This window comes from Thamnophis sirtalis, unplaced genomic scaffold, assembly GCF_051295495.1.
Source record: "Thamnophis sirtalis isolate CommonGarterSnake01/CBP01778 unplaced genomic scaffold, rThaSir2_p1.2 scaffold_1, whole genome shotgun sequence".
Classification (NCBI taxonomy): Eukaryota; Metazoa; Chordata; class Lepidosauria; order Squamata; family Natricidae; genus Thamnophis; species Thamnophis sirtalis.
This window is the reverse complement of record NW_028261381.1, coordinates 102,321,419-102,345,048: the sequence shown is the minus strand read 5'-3', so window position 1 is coordinate 102,345,048 and position 23,630 is coordinate 102,321,419. Positions and strand designations below refer to the sequence as shown.

The 23,630-nt window shown below is 42.7% G+C and overlaps 1 protein-coding gene across 1 annotated transcript in view; it reads right to left on the bottom strand.

Annotated features, from left to right (window-relative positions):
- The window catches only part of HSD17B12 (hydroxysteroid 17-beta dehydrogenase 12), a 70,324-nt gene that overhangs the window by 26,260 nt on the left and 20,434 nt on the right, over positions 1 to 23,630 (bottom strand). Inside the window, exon 3 of the mRNA XM_014068228.2 lies at positions 11,878 to 11,953. Within this exon, the coding sequence (XP_013923703.2) occupies positions 11,878 to 11,953 (76 nt within the window). The remainder of the gene's footprint in view (positions 1 to 11,877; positions 11,954 to 23,630) is intronic.

Here is a 23,630-nt window from a genome sequence, read left to right as displayed (position 1 = left end):
TTGGCACGCCTTTAGAAAAAGTTCGCTATCACTGCCCTAAAAATTGCAGTTGTGGGAAGAGCCAGTTCTTATGGCCTTCTGGAAAGCTACAAAGCCAGGGACCAGCTGAATCTAAAGAAAGTGGTTCCTCACAGAATTGGGACTGCTATGGAAAAGTTTCCCTTCCCAAGTCTTGTTAAGTGGCAATATTACCCTCAGGCAGAGATAGTTCTGCAAATAACCTGATCCACACCAGGTTAGCAAGTCATTAAATAGCAAAATTTAAGAGGCAGTAATGATGACAGTTTGATTATTCTTCTCTTCACAGAGCAAACTCTGAGGAGAGCAGCAGTAACATGTGACTAATTATTTTTAGTTAAGGACTATAAACTAATTTTGCATTTTCTTATTATCTACAATTAAATGACCAAACTACCACAATTTTTAATCAGATATTTTATATGCTGTATATGTGTACATATGTATTGCTAAACGTTCTATTAATATCAGCAAAGTATTTATGTACTGCCTTACTAGCTAGTCATTCACAGAAAGGTTTGTAGGTAGGTAGAATTCTTCTTCATTAAGAATCATCCTGGCAAAAAATATAGTTCACTAGCTGAATACCCAAGCTCCGCTACGAAATTATGTGAGCGGGCTTGATAAATTGTCACTTACAGCTTTAAAATTAATGAGTAGTTACCATCAACCTCTCCTCTTCCCTTCTCTCCCTCAGGCTTGTCCCACAGAAGCTCTTTTCCTCTCCTTATCCACTTCTCTCCCTCAGGTTTGCCCCACAGAAGCTCCACCTATCTTATCACCTTCTCTCACTCAGGCTCCTCTCCAAACTCCCAGCCAGCAGGCCAGATGAGTCACGTGCTGGTCATGCCCACATCCAAGTTTTCAGGTTGGGAGGGGGAGTAGAACGTCAAACTCCTTAACATCAGAGTGTGTTAATAATATATGAAATACTAATGCTCTGATGTCATTTTGAAAAATCCTTTGTTACTGAGCTCCTAGAAGCCAAGAGGAACATACGTGCAAAATTTCAAGTTTATAGGCTTTACGGTTCTGGAGATTTCGTGATTCTGCATGAGTGTTTTCGCCTTTATATATATATATATATATAGATTATATGTAAAAAGTATAGATAGAAGGGGCAATTCTCTATCCCCTCTGTCTTCATTTTTGTTAAATATCACTATAAAACTCAGAAAGCAGTCTGCCTGGAGTTGAGTTGAGTTTGAGTTTATTATTATATTTCTATGCCGCCCTATTCCCCGGAGGGACTCAGGGCGGTTCACAACCAAGTCAGGGGGGGGGGGGAAGGGTACAAATAAGAAAAAAGAACACGAACAAAACAATACCACAATTTAAAACACTCAACAACCATACCATTTGAGGGGGGACAAAAACTCATTAGCCCCAGGCCTGTCGGAACAGCCAGGTTTTAAGGGCTTTGCGGAAGGCCTGGAGGGTGGTGAGGGTCCGAATCTCCACGGGGAGCTCGTTCCAAAGGGCCGGAGCAGCCACAGAGAAGGCCCTCCTCCAGGTGGTCGCCAATCGGCATTGGCCAGTGGATGGAATTCGGAGGAGGCCTAATCTGTGGGATCTAATCGGTTTATTGGAGGTAATTGGCAGTAGGCGGTCTCTCAAGTACCCAGGTCCAATACCATGAAGGGCTTTATAAGTGACGACTAGCGCCTTGAAGCGTATCCGAAGACCAATAGGCAGCCAGTGCAGTTCGCGGAGGATAGGTGTAACGTGGGTGTACCGAGGTACACCCACAATTGCTCGCGCGGCTGAATTTTGGACAAGCTGAAGTCTCCGAATGCTCTTCAAGGGCTGCCCCATGTAGAGCATGTGGAGAAGCCTATCTCCCAACATTTGTATAACTGCCAATCTAAAACCACCTCTAGATGGCCTACAGCCAATAAAACAATATTTATAATCTTAAAACCAACAATTAACAATTTAACATTTAAATCTGATTTTAAAAAATCACAATGCATGAACAGATCATTTGGATCACAACTAATACAAATTAAAAGAGAAAGCATTACATAATCGTTTATTTCTGTAGTTTGAAAATAGTTTTATAACTCAAGGTTAAGGTCACAGATGGGAAAAAATACTATCCAAGGGGAAACTTCTGTGACACATTAGAATGGGCTGAATCTAGAAGTGTGCTCAATAGAATTCCTATAGTAGCTTTTTCTTATCACTTTTTCCCCCTCTGGTTCCCATCAAGTCCCCACCTGTGACTTTAGGAACTGATTAGCAGTTTGTCTTACCTGAACTGTATATCTCGTAGGCTTGTGGAAGGGTCCAGGAATTGGGTTATTCTCACATCCAATCTGCCCAGAGACTGAGTTAAATTTGAAGCCACACCTCTCTGCTTCCTGTGCCTGGCTCCACTTTCAATGAAAGTCACGGCTCCATAGAAAACCTGTAAACCTGTAAACAAGGCAGAAGGGAAAGGCCTTCCCAACCCCATGCACTACCCATAAGACCTACAGAACCTACATTAGGGTGAGACCTGGACCCTTCCACAAGCCTACGAGAAATACAGTTCAGGTAAGACCAACTGCTAAACTCCGTAGGAGCTTGTGGAAAGGTTCAGGTTGGGAGATGCCAAAGCTGCCTCCCAAAGGAGGGAACTAAGAAGCAGGGGAAGGCTGGGTTTCCAAAACGCTTTGCAAAACCCTCTGACCGAAGGAAGCTTCAGCGGAGGCATAGGCATTCAGCTGATAGTGCTTAATAAATGGTGTAGGTGAAGCCCAAGCAGCCGCCCGACAGATGTCCTCGAACAGGCATGGGACGACCAGGCCACTGAAGTTGTAGCACTCCTTGTAGAGTGCGCAGTTATGCCAGCTGGAACCAGAGTGCCCCATGCCTGGTAGTCATTAGAAATAGATGACCTGATCCAACACCCAATGGCCAATGGGGTAACCCTATCCCCTAAGGAGGAAGGACGAAAGGAGATGAACAGCACCTCCATTCGATAGAACAAAGCAGTACACCTAAGATAAATGTGCAGCGCTCACCTGATGTCCCGTCTATGCCACAATCACTCTCTATCCCTAGGAGGAGCCGGACAGAAATCCGCAGCACCACCACCTCATGAACCCTATGAAAGGGCTAATTAATTTTTGGCAAAAAAGAAGGGTCTAAACAAAGAAAAGAAGGTCTGCCCTCGAGGACAAGGCACTCAACTCTGAGATATGTCTGGCAGAGGTGACTGCCACTAGGAAGACCACCTTGAGCATGAGGTACTGTGTACTAACCATCCTCAATTGCTCAAAGGGTTCCTCCATAACGGCCTGAAGCACCAGAGGCAGATCCCACATGGGGAACCTGTGGACCACCGGGGGCCTGAGATTAGCAGTCCCTTTGAAAAACCATTTGATCACCTAATGCTGAGCAAGGGATCTGTTTCCCACACCCCCTAGTACTGTGGATAGGGCCAGCACCTGCCTATGGATGGTGTTGTGAGAAAGGCCTTTATCCAGCCCATCCTGCACGAACTCTAATATCTGAGGAACTGTGGCCAAGGCAGGCACCACATGCACTCCCCTGCACCAGTTTGTGAAGATGGACCACATGGCATTATATACACGGGTGGTGGACTGCCTATGCAATGCCTCGATTGTTCCAATTACCCTATCGGAGAAATTGGCAACCCTCAGACATTCCTTTCAAGTGCCAGGTGGTCACCTGGAGCCACTGTGGCTCTGGATGAAACGGGACCCCTGGCATAGGATGGCCTCCTCCCTGGGAGTCCTCCATTGGGAGGATATTGGGAGGTCCAATAGATCCGCAAACCACGGGATGAGGGGCCAAAAGGGCGCTACCATAATCACCTCTGCCCTCTCTGTGACCACCCTCCTAAGGACCCCAGGAATGAGGGGAAGGGATGGAAATGCGTAAAGGAGACCCTCACGCCACCAGCAGCACAGTGTGTGCATGTCCTCTTCTCTCTGAGCTGGGAACTGGGAGATGAATCTGGGAAGCTGGGCATTGGTCGGTGACGTGTAGAGATCCATGAGCGCTTGTCCAAACCTCCGGAAGATCCAGCGAAAAAGCTCGGCCTGAAGTTGCCACTCCCCATGGTCGACGGTGGTCCTGCTGAGCTGGTCTGCCTGCTCATTGTCTACACTGGACATGTGTTCTTCCGTCAGGGACAGAGATGACGTTCCACCCAGGTCCTCATCCTGAATGCCTCTTGCCACAGGGCCACAGAGAGGGTGCCCCTTGCTTATTTATATGAGACATTGTCTGTCAGTGTCAATAAATGGTGGCCAGATACCAGTGCTGTGAAGTGTCTGAGGGCCAGGTGGACCACCCTCAGTTCCAACCAGTTGATATTGTGTGTTAAGTCCACCAGGGACTATTGACCTTGTGCCAGCTGAGAGTCCAGCAGAGCTCCCCAGCCGAAGAGGTTCACATCCATTGTCAGAGTGAGGTGCATTGGATCCTTAAAGACTGAGCCCTTTCGAAGAGCCGGTGATAGCCACCATCTCAGGGACAAGAGGACCTGGGGCGGCACCCTGATCTTGAACGACGCATTGCTGGTGCCACTGCATTGATGTGGAAGAAGCAGCCACTGCAGCATCTGGGTGTGCAGGCAAGCCCATAGCACTATAGCGATGCAGGAAATATTTTTCCCTAGCAGCTTGGACAGAGAACAGGGACAGGCCGCTCCCTACGGACATGCCTAACCAACTGGACAATGCTTTCCCTATGCTCGGGAAAAAGGTTTGACCCTCTGCAGCATCTATAATAGCACCCAGATGTTGTAGCATATTGGAAAGGTCCAAATTGTTCTTTGCAAAATTCACAGAGAACCCATGTGTCTGCAAGGTCCGAATGGTTAAGGCTAGATGAGACCCTGCCTGCTGGAATGACGATACCTAAACTAAAATATCATCCAAATAACACTGAATTTTAACTGGTACTGATCATAGGTGCGCAGCCAAGGTGGCAAGAACCTTGGTAAAGGTCCAAGAAGCTGAAGCGAGGCCAAATGTAAGAGCCCTGTACTGGTAGTGGATGCCCCAATAGGAGAATCTCAAAAACTTCCTATGCTGTGGAAGGATCAAAATATGGAGGTAGGCCTTTGTAAGGTCCACCAAGGCCATAAAGTCTCCTGGCCTATTCCCCGTTAGAATGGTCTTGAAGGAGGCCATTTTGAACCTTCTAAATACAATATGCAAATTCAAAAGTTTAAGGTCCAAAATTGCTCTCCACCCCCCCTCCAAACTTTAGGAACCATAAACAAATTGGAGTAAAATCCCAGTCCCTCCTGATCTTTATAAACCAGTTCAATAGTCTGAATCTCAAGGAGTTGTTGAATGGCCACCTTCATGAGATTCCGCTTGACGGGATTCCTAGAAGAAGAGAAAACCCGAAACCTGTTCAGGGAGTGGGAGATAAATTCCAGACGAAGGCCGAATTTAATAGTGTCTAGAACCCACTAGTAATGGAGTCCCACAGATCTGCAAACAAGGAGAGTCGGCCGCCAATTGGAGGGTTGGAATACAAATCACTTGCCTCTGTGGAAGGGGCAAACACCCCCCTTGAAAGAGCCTCTTGTTCTGGGACTGGTATCTGGACCTGTCTCAAGGATACAATCTGTCTGTCTGCCTATCCTGTTGCCTATCACTATGGGGAGGAGAATTCCTGGATTGTTGGAGTTCCTGGTCCTGTGATCAAAATGAAGGTCTATGGTAGTATGGGGCTGGCCTCTGGTCCGCTGTGGGCAAAACTTTCTTTTTGTTCTTGTCTTCCACAAGAATGGGGCCCAGAGGTGCCCCAAACAACTGAGTCCCCGTATAGAGAGCAGCTGCCAGGAGCCACTTAGACTTGGCATCCGCCTGCCACTTGCGAAGCCACAAAAGCTGCCTGGAGGTCACCAAAATCGCCAAGGCTCTGGATGCATATTTCACTGCATTGAGTGTGCCATCTGAAGAAAACTGAGTGGCAGCCATTAATTTGTTTAAATCTTGCTGCAACCGTTGGTCATTCGGGGGAATATGCTCCTGCATCTGACACAGCCACAGCAATGTGATTCAATTAAAGAACTAAGCTGAGGCCGCTACCTTAATGGAACAGGATGCAGCCTGAAAGATCTTCCGCAAGGTAAGCTCCTCCTTTTTATCCTCAGCCTTGAGGTTATCGGCTATATCCCCTAAGACAAGGGAAGAGGAAGAGGCCAGTGCAGCCACCAGGGGGTCTATAGCAGGCATTTTCTTACTTTGCCTGCTCGCTGGTGGCTTGCTGCAGGTACAGAGGCTGTCCTCCATCACACAGGAGCTCGAGCCTCAGCAAGTCCATAGGAAACCGCCCATGCTGCTGCCAGTGCCTCAAAGAGTCGCTGTCCCACAGCGGCACTCAACGGGCTCCACGTGGCCTTTAGGGAGCTGAATCAGCCCACCTGCCAGTGCCTCCGACCCCTTATCTCTAACTGCGAAGATCTACTGCCACTTTCAAAGGAAAGGCCAGGGGAGGTAAGGAGGGGTAAGGATAAAGGGTCCAGAGTTAAACTAGTCCAATCTCAGGAGCGAACAAGAAAGGTGTCTCTCTTGGGCCAGACTTCAGTGGAAAAGTGGAGCCAGGCACAGAAAGCAGAGAGGAATGGCTTCAAATTTAACTCAGTCTCTGGGCAAATTGGACGTGAAAATAACCCAATCCTGGACCCTTCCACAAGGTCCTACGGAGAATGGAGGGAGTTCAAAAAAATTAATTACCTATTTTCTCCAACAGGGAACATCTATAGGACTCTGATTTCTTCCACAAATGAAGAGAAATTCATGGATGGGTAAACCCCAATACTATCAAATATGCATAAGAGGTTTTTCAATCATCTTACCATATTTACCTTATTACCTTACCATATTTTTCAGATTATAAGACGCTCCGAAGTATGACGCACCTAGCTTTTAAGGAGAAAAAAATCTGCCTCTGTCTCCCAGCAATTTTCCTCCTTGCAGCAAATAGCAAACAGTACAGATGATATACACTGTTTGTAGTGTTACATTTCAGACTATACTTGTACAGATGCTGTTAAAATTGATGTGGCTTTCTGGAAGTATACATTATTCTCTGCTATTTAAAAGTGTCTTCATTTTGTTAAGTTGTCTAGAATAATAATAAATCAGTCTTTAAAAAATAAGTCAACTAATTTGAACATTCTATAGGCATTTATAGTTATTGGCTTACCTCCTTTGCAGCAAGCAGCCTGATTAGCACAAGAAAAAAAATCTGCCTCTGTTGCCCAGCAATTTACTGTACTTTTCGGCCTATAAGACATACCAGTGTATAAGACGCACCAAGATTTCGAAGAGGAAGTAAGAAAAAAAAGTTTTTGTCCTCCCCCGCTCCCAGGAGCACTCTGCAGGCTTCAGCAGGCATGGGGGCAGGCAAAAGTATCTGTTTTTGTGAAAAATGGGCAAAAAATGGGCCGTTTTTCACAAACACAGGGGCATTTTTGCCTTCCCCCAGCCCTACTGAAGCCTGCAGAGTCCTTCTGGGGGCTGGAGGAAGGCAAAAATGCCTCATTTTTTGCAAAAACTGGCCTGGTTTTTTTTGCAAAAACGGGAGCATTTTCCCCTTCCCCTAGCCCTGCTAAAGCCTGCAGAGTGCTTCTGGGGACTGGAGGAAGGAAAAAATGCCTCTGTTTTTCACAAAAATGGGATGCGGGCGTGGGGCTTTCAGAGGCCAAAAATGGCTGTATTTGGTATATAAGACGCACCAACATTTTCATGCTCTTTTAGGGGAAGAAAAGGTGCATCTTATACTTCAAAAATTACGGTACCTCCGTGCGGCAAACAGCAAGTCTCACTTTCAATTTCATCACGGACCTCCCAATCATCAGCTGTTTCAGGCTGCAGGAATTGCCATAGCCTATTGCTGTCTCCGCAAGCCCCATTTTCTCCATTTGCTGCAAGGAGGTAAATTGCTAGGACTCGGGGGCCAAAGAGTGGGGGGGGCTGCATTCGATGTATAAGACACACCCAAATTTTCACCCTCTTTTAAGGGGGGAAAAGGTGTGTCTTATACTCCAAAAAATGCAGTATGTTTCAGCATTGTTTAAAATCAGGAAAGCAAAAGCTACTCTGCATTTTCTGTGGACAATATTTTGCACCAATTTACTGCAGTATGGAATACTACCTTACTTTTAGGTAGTCTTAGTGTCTTTGTATATAATCATATCCAAAAGGCATCAATCATTTACTTATTTAATAAACTTGTATGACACCTATATCATAAAGGCAACACTAGATAGCTACCAGAAGATGGCAGACAAATCAACATAAAAGCCAAGCCATAAAGTAATGTGGAATAGAGCAAATCACTTGTCTTTTAGCAAACAAAAACACTGGCAACTTAAGACTTTTTACTTCTTCAGTGTTCTTCTATTAAGAGTAATTTATTTGAGTGATTTACCTGTTTGAATTTCTCTGTATAAAAATTCTTTGTTGAGCAGTCTTTAACAACCACATACCGTTCCTGCATATACACATACCTTACTGCCTTGCCAGTATATCCATACGAGTCACATTATAATATCAATATGTCACATTTTATTTCTTGTCTAAATATAAAAAAAATTACTCCAATTTCCACAGGTATACTCTATCCAAATTCTGCATTAGATCTGCACAAAATTTACAGAATGTACCTTGGAGCAAAACCATTGGAATGTCTTATGAACATCTTAGATCAGTGATTTCCAAACATAGATAAGCTACCCAAAATTGGGTAACACTGGTATTTCTTTGGGTAATGACACACAAACCCATTATCCAAACACAACAGGGAAATAAGTAAGGATTTTCTGATAAGCGGTTTGAGTAATGAAAGAAAAAGTTTGAGAGGTATCGCTTTAGACTTTACTGCACTGGAAAAACAGATCCGTTTGGGTTTTTTTAAAACTGACTTCTTCCATGTGAAGTATTTGTCTTTCCTTGTGGAAACATCAAGCTTAATTAACCTTATGCTACTTTGAAGTATTTTTCCTCCTAGCCTTCTATGCCATTGACACATTTTTCTTATGCAAGCAAAAATTGGATTATTCCAGGAACTGTTTAAAAATGCATAGAAAACATACTGCCCATGATGCAGTTGAAAAGTAGGGAACCATGCTTAATTATTGATATTACAATATGTTTAATTTTTACCATTAGCCTATGGTTTGTACAGTATTATTCTACTGTTGGCAAACTGCCAGCTAGGTTCGAAGCAGGAGACAAGTGGGGACCCAGCCTAGAATTGCTGTGCAGCTGCAAGCAACATAAGCTTGACCTCCTCGAAGATCCATGAAGCTTTATCTGGTCTTTCTCAGGGGAAGACAACCAAGTTGGGGAGATTCTTGTAACAAAGGTAAAAGGCAATATATTTGCTCACTTAAGCCATTTATGAGTGGCTCTGATTGCTTGTGCCTGACATCTACCCTGACATCTTTCAAATCATTGGTGGTAATGAGAGGGCTCGGGAGGTTTGTTCTGCTACTAGAATGACATCAAATATTTTCAATGACATCCAAGGTGATCTGCTATAAAGGGAGCATTCCACTTGGAAAACAGCTGTTTTTATCATCAATGTTTTATCAATATAAGGAGGGGGAGAAAGTAAATCCCCTATCTTTTCAACTACTGCAGAAGAGCTGCAGGAAACATTACTCTTACTAAAGAACCTTTCATACATTTGAACGATTTAGCACGAGGAAGATTATATTCCTTTTAAACTTCTTCCACAAGGCTGTCATGATGCTGCTCATGTTTAAGTGTGTTCCTCATGCTTATGATAATGAGGGCTATTTTTAGCCTTGTTGAAAGGCAGACACCTGCCCAGAGGTTCCTGTATGAATTGTACCGCATACACACTCTTGTGGATAGCTAAGCTTTGTTTTGAACCTTGAATGCATATGATGGTTTTAGTAATGTGTTTAATTTTTTTTTTGTAATAGCTGATTTTTGAAGTTGCATCTAGAAAGAATTTTGACATAAAAACTCTGATAATTCAGAGACACTGTGCATAGGAAAGCCAACTACTCTAAATGAAGTACAAATAGTGTTGTTCTTTTAGCTGTACTCCAGATTCTATGAAAGCCCAGATAATCATGTCTAAAAGTGTCTCATTGTTGAGTTTTCAAAATCATTTTATGCTAATTCTGTCTTTGTCAGAAAAGTGATCTTGCTTCTTATCCATACACTTGCGCAAATGTATAATTTCCCAAATGTGTTGGACTTCAACTTCTATAGTTTTAACTGATATTCCTATGAGAAGAATGAAGTGGCATCCAAACTGGATAACTATAAAAAGCTGGGGCTACCTGTGACAAATGTAACCAAATACCATTTTATTTACACTATACTTATCCTCCTTCATACAGAATTTAAGACAGCACTCAAATATCACTGTAAAGAAACAAACTTTAGTCAAGCACTTCAATTCAAATACGGGTAGTCCTAGACTTACAACAGTTCCTTTAGTGACTGTTCAAAGTTACGACGTCACTGAAAAAATTGACTTATGACCTTTTCCCACACTTATGACCATTGTAGCACCCCCATGGGCACATGATTTGGATACTTGACAACTGACTCACATCTATGACGGTCATAATGTCCCAGAGTCATATGATTGTTTTTTGCAATCCTCTGACAAGCAAAGTCAAGAGGAAAGTCAGATTCATTTAACAATTGTGTTACTAATTTAACAACTGCAGTGATTCACTTAACAAATGTGGCAAGAAAAGTAATACACTTCTTGCACAAATTTCTCACTTAACATAAATTTCGGGCTCAATTGTGGTCGTAAGTTGAGGACTACCTGCACATCTGATTCTTCTTAAATTGTAAAATACGTGTGGTAAATAAAAATTGGTAAATAAAAATGGAACATACTACAGGTAATCCTAAACTTACAATTGGACACTTAACGACCATTAGAAATTATGACAAATCTTCTCAGAGGTACTTACGACTCACTTTCAAAGTTACGATGGCAACCCATGTTCATGTAATCACATTCTGAGTACGTGGCAAAACTTTACAGCTGTTTACGCTGTTCCAGGGCCATATGACCATGATTTGCAACTTTTTTACAGGTTCTGACATTTACTTCTGGTTGTTGGCAAAAAGTGCCCATTAGGGAAAATGGATTCACTTAACGACTGCCACATAAAATGTAAAGAATTTAATCTGGCCATGTGATACCTTGACTGCCAACCATAATTCCAAGATCAATTACTGTTGTTAAGTCAAGAACTACCCGCATTAGGTATGTTTGCCACCTTGAGTTATCTATAAAGATAATAAAGGCAAAACAAAAGAAATTTTACATAAATTTAAACATCACCCAGGTTACCAGAGATATGTCACAGTGTGCTTGGGGCCACTTCGCTGTAGGAGAAAAAAGGCTACTGTGGTACAATATGTTTCTGTCTCTTGTGCCCATAAACGTAGACATCACTATGATCTGAGGGAGGAACTTCTATGATGTGACCAGCAGGGAGGAAGCTACCACAAAAGACCTACCTAACCCAGACTGCATCTTTGCTCTCTTGCCCCACCCTTCCTGCCTGTGACTGGTAAATAAGTAACTCTTTCCTTCTAGCCAAAAGAGGTGGAGGTAGCTCTTTCTTGTCAGCTCTACCTTGTGGTGATGAAGAATTGATGTCATAAAAACTAAATATGGCCATGCATGTTTAGTACTTGCACAGAAGACTACCGGAAAATTCAACAGTGTCTAAAACAAAAGAATGCTGGAATAAAGCAATAGCGAAATACTTCTGTTTTTGGGAAAACTATATGAACATTCTCTCGAAATCACTTGGAGTCAAATTCAAATGATTTTTTTTATTGATCAAGAAAAAACAAGAAAAATACTCACCTATTTCACTGGCAGTCTTATCTAGTTTTTCTTGAGATCTGCTGATAAGAACCACTTTCATTCCTTTTTTTGCTAACTGAGAAAATAAAATAAAAAAATTACAAAAAGATTAATTCCAATTCTGTACAAGCTCAGAATCATTATTAAGAATTGCAACTGTGGAGTTGATTCCAAAGATTCTGCCAGAAGAAAACTTTAGTACTCACCTAATTCCAAATAAGTGTCTCAAATGGAAAAAAAGGGGGAATTTTATACACAGATAGTCTTTGACTTATAACAGATTGCTTAGCAATCATTTAAAATTATGAAAAGGGGTTTAGGCAAAACAGCGAAGGACCGGCCTGCGGTGCCTCTGCCAGCAAAAACGGGCTCTCAATCTCCGTTTTTGGCTGGGATGGCCTCCTGCAACCCTCTGCCAGCAAAAACAGAGCTTGAGGGGGCCACACACTTACTGAAATAAATTCTATTTAAAAAAACTGAAAGAGGTTTAGGTAACTGAAACACAGGAATTTCTGTTTTGGAGATTACTATTTTTTTATAGAAGTAGGGCAAAATTTAGCTAGAAAATTGTGTCACTGTTTTTAATTTCTTTTTACACTGAGTGCAGCTGAAACAAACCTAGACTTCTTTTCCACACAATCTAGGAAATGGATTTTCATCTTAACCTTTTATTTTCAGGCTTATGATACAAAATCTAAGCACAACTTTCAACCCCTCAGCAACATTCAGAACTCCAGATTCATCAAAAGAAAACTGCTATGTCAGGAATATGTCCATAAGGATATTGAAAGGAGTGCAAGCCCTAGAGACAGTTAGCTATGCTTAATAAGTTTCATAACCACATTCAAATGGACATATAGAGAGGGCAGACAGAGAATAAATAATTTTGTAAACTGAACTTGATATTGTTGGGATGTGATAAAATGAATAAAATCCTCTAATGTTTACCAGAGAATGGGAAACAACAAGGATGCAGAAAAGGCACCTTTGACAGTCCAGAGAGTGGCAGTAGACACCCAGGGGCCTGTCAACTTCAACCATTCTTAAGAAAGCAATATGTACTGTGGATTATGCAATTAATCTATTTTTAAAAAATATATATCTGAAAGTTCAACTTTTCCTCAGGTCATTGGGAAGCACTTTTCACAATTGTATATATTGGCAGAACATTTTCTTCCACAACACACATTGCTTCCACCCTACACACCTTTTGGTTTTATTGATTTGAATGTTCTACACAGCCTGGACTCATTTGGAGTTAGGCAAACTTTTAGATTAAATTGATGAATGGATGGAGGTTAATCTGGATTAAGGCAAAGTGTAAATCAAGTCTTGATTGAGTTGTTTACCAGGATAGGATAGCTGTTGGAATCATGATAGATATAGCAATTACTTTTTTGTAAAGGGCAATGGAGAAGTTATAGGCCACCTACGGTATAGAATATTCTTATTTCAGACCCTTACCTTCTCCAAACAATTTGCATAATTGTTGAGAAGTTAAATGGAACATTTGGCGCCAAGAAAAATCCAATAACGAGTTTGATAGTGCTAGATTTCTTGTTTTGTTTAGTTGGGATTTTTCTTTTCAATCAAAGTATTGCAGAAATATCTGAAGACCACTGGAACTGATGCATTATCAAGTGAGAAAGAAAACATAAGCAGGCTGGACTTTTAAAAGCAGTATAGGAATTGGTATAAGGAAGGATTCACTGGAGAAGAGCCTAATGCTGGGAAAGATTGAGGACAAAAGAAGAAGGGGATGACAGAGAATGTGGTGGCTGGATGGAGTCACTGAAGCAGTCAGTGTGAGCTTTAATGGACTCCAGAGGATGGTACAGGACAGGAAGGTTTGGAGGAACATTGTCTATGAGGTCGCGATGGGTCAGGCATGACTTCACAACTAACAACAACATTAAAACTAGTAACTTGAATTATCATTCAAGTATCAGTTTCTAAGTGTGGTCTGATTAGCACATCTTGGCAGTGTTTTCGTGTTTCCCCGAAAATACAACCTGTCCTGAAACTAAAGCCTTGCCACATTTTTTGCTTGGGCAAAAATAAGCCCACTCCCCAAAATAAACCCTCTGGACAACCCCCCCCCCCCCACCTCCAGCCAGGCAGAGCACCACTCCCCAACATAGCGGTATCCTGAAGGCGCTAAGCCCCAGGAGCCTGGGGGGAGAAAGGCGCTCACATGGCTTGCCTCCTTTGGGATACCGCTAGGTTGGGGAGTGGCGTTCTGCCTGGCCAGAGGGGGGAGTTGTCTAGTTTTTCCTGCAGCAGCAGCCGCCACGCTCCGAGCATAATGTCTTCTCCGGTTCCAAACTCCCAAACTCGGCTGCCGAATGTTCCAGCAGCAGCCGCTCTAGAAGTGCGCTCTATGGTTGTGGGCTGGCAGCTGGAAGACTCTGTAAGAGAGTCTTCTGGACAGTCTTCCAGCAGCCAGCCCACAACCAGAGCGCACTCCTAGAGCGGCTGCTCCTGGAAGACTCGGCAATCCAGTTTGGGAGTTTGGAACCGGAGAAGACATTATGCTTGGAGCACGGCGGTGGCTGCTGCAGGGAGAGCTGGGCCCGGATATGTTGAGGCTAGCATGCCTACTGGGGGCAGAACAGATGCTCGCGCAACCCGCTTCTTCAGCCGGCAGATCTCCATGCACTGACCTATGGGGTATCCCTAATGTGGCAAGCCACGGGAGCTGGGGAACAGGCAGAGCACCATGTGGCTTGGCGCCTTAGGGATACCCCATAGGTCAGTGAATAGCGCTCTGCCCGGTTGGAGAGGGAGTTTGCCGGGTGGTTGCTTGTGAGCTTGGTCACCTCATGGCTGCTTCACCCCTGAAGCTGTGCCTGGCTCTTTGGGAGCCAGTTCACAAGGGAGCAGCCACCCGGTAACCCCAAAACAAGATGCCCTCCCCTATAATAAGCCCAAGGCCATATTTTGTAAGTAAAAGGAAATAAGACCCTGTCATATTTTCGGGGGAAACACAGTATGTTAATATAAACACAAAACTTTAAGACATACCAGTAATTAATTTCAAAACTGTCACATTATGAAATATAAAATTCATTTATGTAAAAAAGATTATAAGTAAAAACTCTAGTGTCCCATTGTAACTCAGAATGTAGGTAACTGACTTACAATACTCTTATGATATCTCCTTATTGCCCAATTTGGCTGGGAGAGAGAGACTGTTCTGGGAAGGATGAGTGGATAATGTCAGGAGTGTATGCCAACAGTATATATTCCCAACAGGGTCACCTAAGGCGTGAAGGTCATCCCAGCTGCTCAGGTAAAGCAACAAGACAAGGTGGCGCAGTGGTTAAATGCAGCACTGCAGGCTACTGCTAGATCAGCAGGTCAGTGGTTCAAATGTCACCGGCTCAGGGTTGACTCAGCCTTCCATCCTTCCGAGGTGGGTAAAATGAGGACCCAGATTGTTGGGGGCAATATGCTGACTCTCTGTAAACCGCTTAGAGAGGCCTGAAAGGCCTATGAAGCGGTATATAAGTCTACTGCTATTGCTGCTATTGCTATTTATAGTGGATAGCAGCTATATATAAAGCATTGGTCTCCACAATCACTTTAGTGAAGATAGCAAAGACATTGTTTTATACTGTGCGGGAGAAGGCAGCCATAAACCACTCCTGTATTTTTACCAAGAAAACCACATGGATGGAAAATATCAATTGACTGAGGACATAATGAGCCTCTCAGGTCAGATGGCATTCAAAAAGCTACCGAAGAGATGCTGAAGATCTTTTGGAGTGCGCTAACAGTGTTTATGACATAGCTAGATTAAGTCTTTAGGACATTTAGTTGCTGATTCTGTCACAGAGGAAAAGAAAATCGATTGCTGCAAAGATAGTATATCAGGAACACGGAACATAAGAAGCATGAATATGAATAAGTTCCATACAGTGAAAGATGAAACAACTACAAATTGATATCTATGGCATCAGTGAATGGATCCAGACTACACATTTCATTCAGAATATCACACTGTTTATTACTAAAAAATGAAAAATAAAGAAGAAACAGTGTTGCTCTTATAGTTTGTAAAAGTATAGTAATAACAGTACTTGGCTACAATGCACATCAATAACCAAATTATATTGATCAGATTTGGTGAACAACCCTGTAATATGACAATCATTTGCATAAATGCTCCACCCACAAAAGCAGGAGAAGAGGTTGAGTTTTATGATCAAATTCCATTTGAACTCAACAGAATATGCAAGGAAAATGTGGTGCTTGTGACTAAAGACTGAAGAACCAAAGTTAGAAATATTAAAGGGGAAAATGTGGTTCAATTATATAGTTTAGGAAACCAAAGCAGGAGACTAGTTTAGCCAATCTCTGCTATTCCAATGAATTCTTCATAGCTAACACTATCTTCCAATAACCAAAATGATTGCCCCAACACATGGACATCATCAGATGGAGTATATAGACATCAAACCAACTGTATTATTGCTAAAATGAGGTGGAGCTCAATTATAACATCAAAGACATGGCTAGGTATTGCCTGTGGAACAGATTACAAAATGCTCTTGTGCAAGTTCCAAGTTAAGCTAAAGAAAAAGAAGAAAGCTGGTCAGTTTCCATGATACAATCTTGAACATATACCCACTACTTTCAAGGAGAACATCAGGAATTGGTTTGAAGCCCGAAACTCACTGATAGAAAACCAGAGGAATTATGGAATGAATATAAAGATGTGTTAGGGATGAATGCAAAAAGAAACCGTCAAAAATGAAGACAAGAAAGAAAGCAAACTGGATGTTGAAATAAACTCTTGAAATTGTTGTGAAGTGAAGAATAAAAAAACCAAAGCCAAGAAAGATTAAAAATCTGAGAAAGGAATTTAAGACATTTTTCAGAGAGCTGTTAAAAGAATCAAGAACCAGTATTATTTTAATGACATCTCTAAAGACACTGGAAATGGAAATAGGCATGAAAAAACAACTAAAGTCTTCCAAAAGATCTTTGAACTGAGAAAGAGCTTACAACCTCAAATTGGTATGCTAACTAAGAGGGCAGGAATAAACTGAAACACTGCACAACCAAGGTGTCAACAACCAAGATAGCTTAGAAGATATTCCCTTCTTGCAAGAGTTTATAAGTAGTAGAAGATAACATTAGATCAGTCCTCTGATCATTACCAACTCAGAAGCCTCCAAGAACTGATGAAATACCACTGAATTCAAAGATTCTAACCAAGCCATGCCAACAAATCTGGAGAACACAACTGGCTAACTGATTGGAAGAGGTCAATCTACATTCCAATACTAAAAAAAATAAACTTTTAAAGAGAATGCAAACTTTGTACAATATTAATTTCACACATTAGTAATTCAATGCCTAGAATCATACAATGCACTTTAGAGCTTTGGGGAAGGGTTTTGGATCTGTATAATGATCTACTCACAAAGTTGTCCTAACCTCAACCCTTGGACTGTTTCTATTACTTTGGACTCTGGTTAATGAAAATCCTTTGCAGATAAGTTTCCAAAGGATTTTGAACTAAGCACGTGAGGACAAATGACTGGCCTGTCATTGCCTGTATTTGCACCATTTAAAGAGAAATCTTGCATACAAACGTCTGCATGTATGCCTGGTTCAGGTCAACATACCAAGTTAGAAAGAGACTGTCATAGAAAAATCTATATGATTGTTAACAGTTTGTACCAACATGATGGCACACAATCAATTACAAAAAAAATAATATTGATCAGGTGTGTATACAATAAATATATTGTATTTATTTTCAAAATTTATATGCAAAACAGATTCAAGATATAATAAATTAATTGAAAAAAATTCAATTCTGTCGAGATTTGAGGTGGGCCAAAAGCAATACAAAACACAGTAGCCATATCTTTCATGAGTACAAATTTCTGTGTACTGTCAGTCACCTGTTCATACAAGACCTGACTTATGGGAAGAAGGCGGGGCTTAGCAGTGAGAAGACGGAGTTTCAGGCTATTCCTGAAATTCCCCTATCCCGAAGGAAATTGGATGGGTCGTTTTCGATCCTAGCTGTCCCGAAGAGACAGTGAAAGGTTTGGGGAGATCCAGTGACCTCAGAGACGTTCGCAGGTCTCTGGGGGGCTTGGAATTCAACCCCTTTTGCCAGCTCCTTCTGGATTAGCTATATGCTGCAGGTTGCCCCTAAGAATGGTGGAAGTGATTTCAACTGGTAAGCTGATTTTATTACTCAAAGAGAGACGGTCTGCACTAAAATTTAAGCTAATTGAAACCAAAGAACAGAAGAATCTAGCGGCGAATTGGTTTTTCTTTAATGGATTTATGGCCGGGGGTTACCCTATTTCTTAAATGTTTTAAAGATCTACTTCAACATTCCCTCTGACTCTTTTTAAGTGGGCTATAAACTAATTTACTACAAATTGGCTTTTTACGATCTGACACTTTTATTGCTTGGCTGTGTTGGTCTAAGATCAGATAAGATCGCACAGCTCCTAGCGTGTTTTTACTTGCAAATATTTTAGAGCTTCTAACTGCGTCACAACATGGTGTCGATACATACTCCAAAAGGTTCGTTTCAAATTATTTTCTCTGACTCATATGAAAGATTTGGAAAAAAATTGGACTATTTGACATTAAAATATGAAGAAAAAAGTGAGAACGTTGAATGTTTGAATGTTCCTGAAATACAAATGAAGAATGTGAGAAATGAAGTCTCTCAACTTGCTGACACGCAGGGCGTCTGGTTTATTTCGGAGGGAGAAAGAGATGCAACGCTGGAAAGGGGGGCAGCCATACAGAAGATTTATTTTAAAAGACAGAGCGCAGGAGGAATGAGAAGCATTAAAGAATCTACACTTTATGAAACATCATTTGCAGAATTTTTAATTCCACCCTTGAGAATTAAAGACAAATTGAAAAGTGTAACAAGCCTGGGACAACGTTATTATTTTATCAGAGGCATCCTGAGTAAAAAGGTGCGAAGATATCCCTGTTTGGACTTGCTTATAAAAACATTTAGTAAATCTGTTCCACGAATGGCAATAGGATTAAGAAGGTTTTGTTATTGGAGAGATATAGGCTGATAGATGGAAGAATACAATTTAAAATTAGCTAAATCTAATTACTCTTATTTGTAATAGATATAGCTGAATAATAATTGATATTGATAGTAATGTATATAATGTGGAGTTGATATGATAAATAATAATTGGATATGAGAAGGGAAGGTTGGAAATATTTTTGGACCATATACAAAGGTTATTAATCACAATAATTGTTACTATTAAAAAATAAAATAAAATATATACAGTTAAATGTTAACTAATATGAAAATGTTAGGGGAAAATGTTACGATATACGATATAATTACATAAAGAAGGGAGAATGATAATAAACTACACTGCATGGAAGATGGAATTTTTGGTATTAAATATTATGGATGTTCAGCTAAAACAGGATATGAGGATTTGATGTTAATAGAGGATTTTACAAACAAGTAAATGAAATGTCAGCATGTGGTTATGGACTAAATCTTTGGCATAGTTAAGGATGAAGGATGTTTAAATAACTGTAGTCAACTAAAAGTGGAGGTATAATGATGTCAATATGGTAAACATTTGAGTTAAGATATTTGAATTAATATGAATTATGATATGAATTAATTATAATATGAATTAATGGAAGAGATGCACCAAAACATGTTGTAACCAGCTGATATACTTTTTTTTAATATAATATATACCTTTTTTTGTTTTTCCTTTCCTTTTTTCTTTTTGTTCTTTTTGTCTTCTTTGGTTTTTTTTTTCGATTTGTTTTTTTTTTATTTTTTCTTTTCCCACTGGTGTGGGCATGTATTGTTTAAGAAACAAAAATTATTATTATTATTATTATTATTATTATTATTATTATTATTATTATTATTATTATTAATAATAATGTTATTATAGTCAAATGAAAATGGATATATGATGATGGTGACATGTATGAATATTTAAAATGCTCGAGTTAACATGAACTATGTTTGTTGACTGTGGAAGAGATGCGCAAAAGTCTATTTGTAACCAACTGATACACTTTCTATAGCATGTAAAGAAGGATGTTGTATTTGTTTTAAATTAAAAATTAAAAAACTTTATTAAAAAAAAAAGACCTGACTTATGTAACCTAAATTTATACAAGGAAAGACCATTGGCTTACCTGAATGGTCGTTCTCTGGGCACTGTGGGAGTGTCCAAGAATGGGTTAACTTCAGCTTGCTGCCCAAGGACTGAGTTTAAATCTTTAGTGTAGCCACGCCTCCAGTTCCCCCTGGAGGTCAGTTTGAAAAATGAAGAGATGTAACCTGGAAGGATGTCATTAGAAAGTGGACTATGTCTTCCGGAGTGGTAACTCAAGCTCCACTAAACTACCCCAGGGTGGGGTTGGACACTCCCGCAGCGCCCAGAGAACGACCATTCAGGTAAGCCAACGGTCTTTCTCCTAGGTGCTGCTTGGAGTGTCCAAGCATGGGACATACCCAAGCTATGCAGCCCCGGGGTGGGAAGAAGATAAGTCCCCTTGTTCCGGAGCCACGAGGACCCCCCTGCAAGACTCTCCTCCCAAAGGAGGCATCAGCAGCTGCGAATGAGTCCAGTTTATAGTTGCAAATAGATGGCGATGACAAAGTCGCAGTCCTGCATATTTCCTTGATGGGCGCCTGCATTGCCCAAGCAGCCGAGGTCACGGAGCTCCTCGTGGAATGAGCGGTTATGCAAGGAGGAACTGGTCAGGCCTGATACTCGTAGGCCAACTTTATGCACAGCCAACATCTGATAGTGAAGGAAGAAACCTTTTTGCCCATCGAGGCAGGCTGAAAAGAAACAAAGAAGGATTCAGACCTGCGGAAGTACGCTGTCCTCTTCTTGTATATGTGTTCTGTCCGGCAGATGTCCAGCTTGTGCCAAATGCGCTCCCTGGGATGTGGGCAAAAATCAGGGCAAATCACCTCCTGCGAGGTGTGAAAGAAGGTGTTGATTTTTGGGAGGAAGGAAGGATCAAGACAAAGAATGACCCTATCCATGTGCACGACACAGAGGTCCTCTCTGATCGATAGAGCCGCCAGTTCAGAAATTCTGCAAGCCAAAGTGATGGCAATTAGAAAGGCAGTCTTAAACGACAAGTGTCGCAAGGTGATGGAATCAATCAGTTCGAATGGAGTTGAGGTCAAGGTCTGCAGCACAACTGCCAAGTCCCATGTCGGGTACCGGTGAACCGTTGGGGGGTATAGGTTGGTAGCTCCCTTCCGGAAGCTGAGTGGTATAGTGTCGTCTCTGGACAAGATGGTGGCCAAGGCGGCTGTCTGCCTCCACAGTGTGTTTGAGGCAAGACCTTTGTCCAATCCGTCCTGGAGAAATTCAAGGACTTGCAGTATGGTTGTTGTGGTGGCGGTCATATGACGCGACCAACACCAAGATGAAAAAGCAGTCCAAGTTGCGTCACAGATGCGCACCGTGGAAGGCGGTCTGGATGCCTGAATGGTGCAAATGACCTTGTCTGAGAAGTTGTCCTGCCTCAGGATGTTCCCCTCAAGTGAGAGACGGCCAACTGGAACCACTGAGGGTCTGGGTGAGGAATGGCCTCCTGGCTGAGGGAGATCTGCTCCTGAGGAATACGCCAGGGTTTGGTCACTGAGAGATCGACAAGGTCGGCGAACCAGGATCGCCTCGGCCAATGCGGTGCGCCCAACAGTACTTCTGCACCCCCTAACAGGATCTTCTTGATCACTTGGGGGATGAGGTTGAGAGGCGGAAAGGTGTAAAGAAGGCCGGGAGGCCAGCGGCATCGAAGGGAGTCTGTCCCTTCGGCTCCGGGGCACTGGTATCGCGAGAAGAACCAGGGAAGATGCATGTTCATCGGACTGGTGAAGAGGTCTATCGTTGGAAGGCCGAATCTCTCAGATAGCTGGTGAAAAAGAGATGGCTGAAGACGCCATTCCAAGTTGCCAATTGTAGTTCTGCTCAGCCAGTCTGCAGTCACGTTGTCTTCCCCCGATATGTGATCCACCCTCAGAGACCCGAGGTGGGGCTCGGCACAACTCCCGAGGGCCTCTGCCTCCACCCTCAGGGCCTTCAAATGAGTCCCGCCCTGATGGTTATGTACTTCTTGGTGGCAATGTTGTCCATCAGTATTAGAACGTGCGCACCCTCGACATGCTGACAGAAGTGTCAGAGGGCCAGCCTGGCCACCCTGAGCTCCAGCCAATTTATGTTGTGGGTGAACTCCGCTGGCGACCACCTGCCTTGCATCACGTGTGTCTGAAGATGACCGTCCCAGCCGTACAGGCTGGCATCCGTCGTTATAAGGCGTTCCGGGTCCTTGAAAATGGAGTCCTTTTTCAGCGCCGGTAAACTGCCACCAACTGAGGACCGGATGATTCTCAGAGGTATATTCACTATTCTCTTGGAGTTGCTGGCTTTCCGTCATTGAACTGGAAGCAGGAACCATTGAAGTTCCTGTGCATGCAGTCAGGCCCAGGGAACTACCGCAATGCATGAGATCAGTTTTCCCAGTAGTTGGGATAGAATCACGATAGAGGCTGACCTGGATGTCCTGATTTGTCGCACAAGGGAGATAATGCTGTCTGCTCACTGCTGCATGAAGACGACCTTGCAGGTGCTGGAGTTGATCACTGTGCCCAGATGCTGAATTCTGAAGGTTGGTGTCAGATGACTCTTTTTCCGATTGATGGAGAAGCCGTGTTGTTCGAGAGTGCGAATGGTGAGGCTAAGTCTCGATGTGCTTGTGGAATCGATGGCGACAGGAGGAGGGTATCATCCAGGTAGCAGATGAGTCGTACAGGAAGAGATCGAACATGTGCTGCGACTGCAGCCAGAAGCTTTGTAAACGTCCTTGAGGCTGATGAGGGGCTGAAGGAAAGAGCCTTGTACTGGTAATGATGATCTGCACATTGGAACCTCAAGAATCTGCGATGCGCTGGGTGAATGGGAATGTGCAGGTACACCTCCTTCAGGTCGATCGATGTCATGAGATCGTCCTGCCTGATGCAACTCAATATGGTTTGGAGTGATAGCATCTTGAAGCGCTTGTACACTAGATGGATGTTGTTTCTTAAGGTCCAATATTGCTCTCCCCCCACCCGATGCCTTGGTGACTAGGAAGAGGATCGAGTAAAACCCTCTGCCCTTCTGACCCGGGGTACCTGCTCTATGGCCGCTATATCCAGCAAATGTCTGATCTCTGCCTGCATTAACTGGCGCTTGAGGGACGATTTGGGAAGAGGACAGAGGACAGTGGGGCATCGAGAGGAATTCTTGGGTCAGTCCGTACTGAACCGTGTTCCGAACCCCAAAGTCCGTCGTTGTCTCCTCCCATTGGTCGGCATATAACTGTAGCCTGCCCCCAATGGGAGGGGTCTGGTGACGGTCACTTGGTCCGGTTGGAAACCCCCCCCTCGAAATGCTCTGTGGTTCCCCTGCTGTCTATTCCTATTTCTGAAGGAAGACCTATCCTGGAACCGGTTGTGTGACTGAGTATAAGGCCTGCTGTACCTCCTAGAGGTAGACAGGGTGTCTGCACTCCAAAAGGACTGTTTGCGAAAGAACTGATGACCCTTACGGTCCAGCTTCTTGGTGACAGCTGGTAGGACCTTGTGCTTGTCTTTGAACTTGATTAATACTGAGTCCAAGGCCTCCCCAAAAAGGTTGCCACCCTTGAAGGGGGCCGAAGCTAGCTTCCATTTTGCCTCCCGATGCAGCCTCAACCGC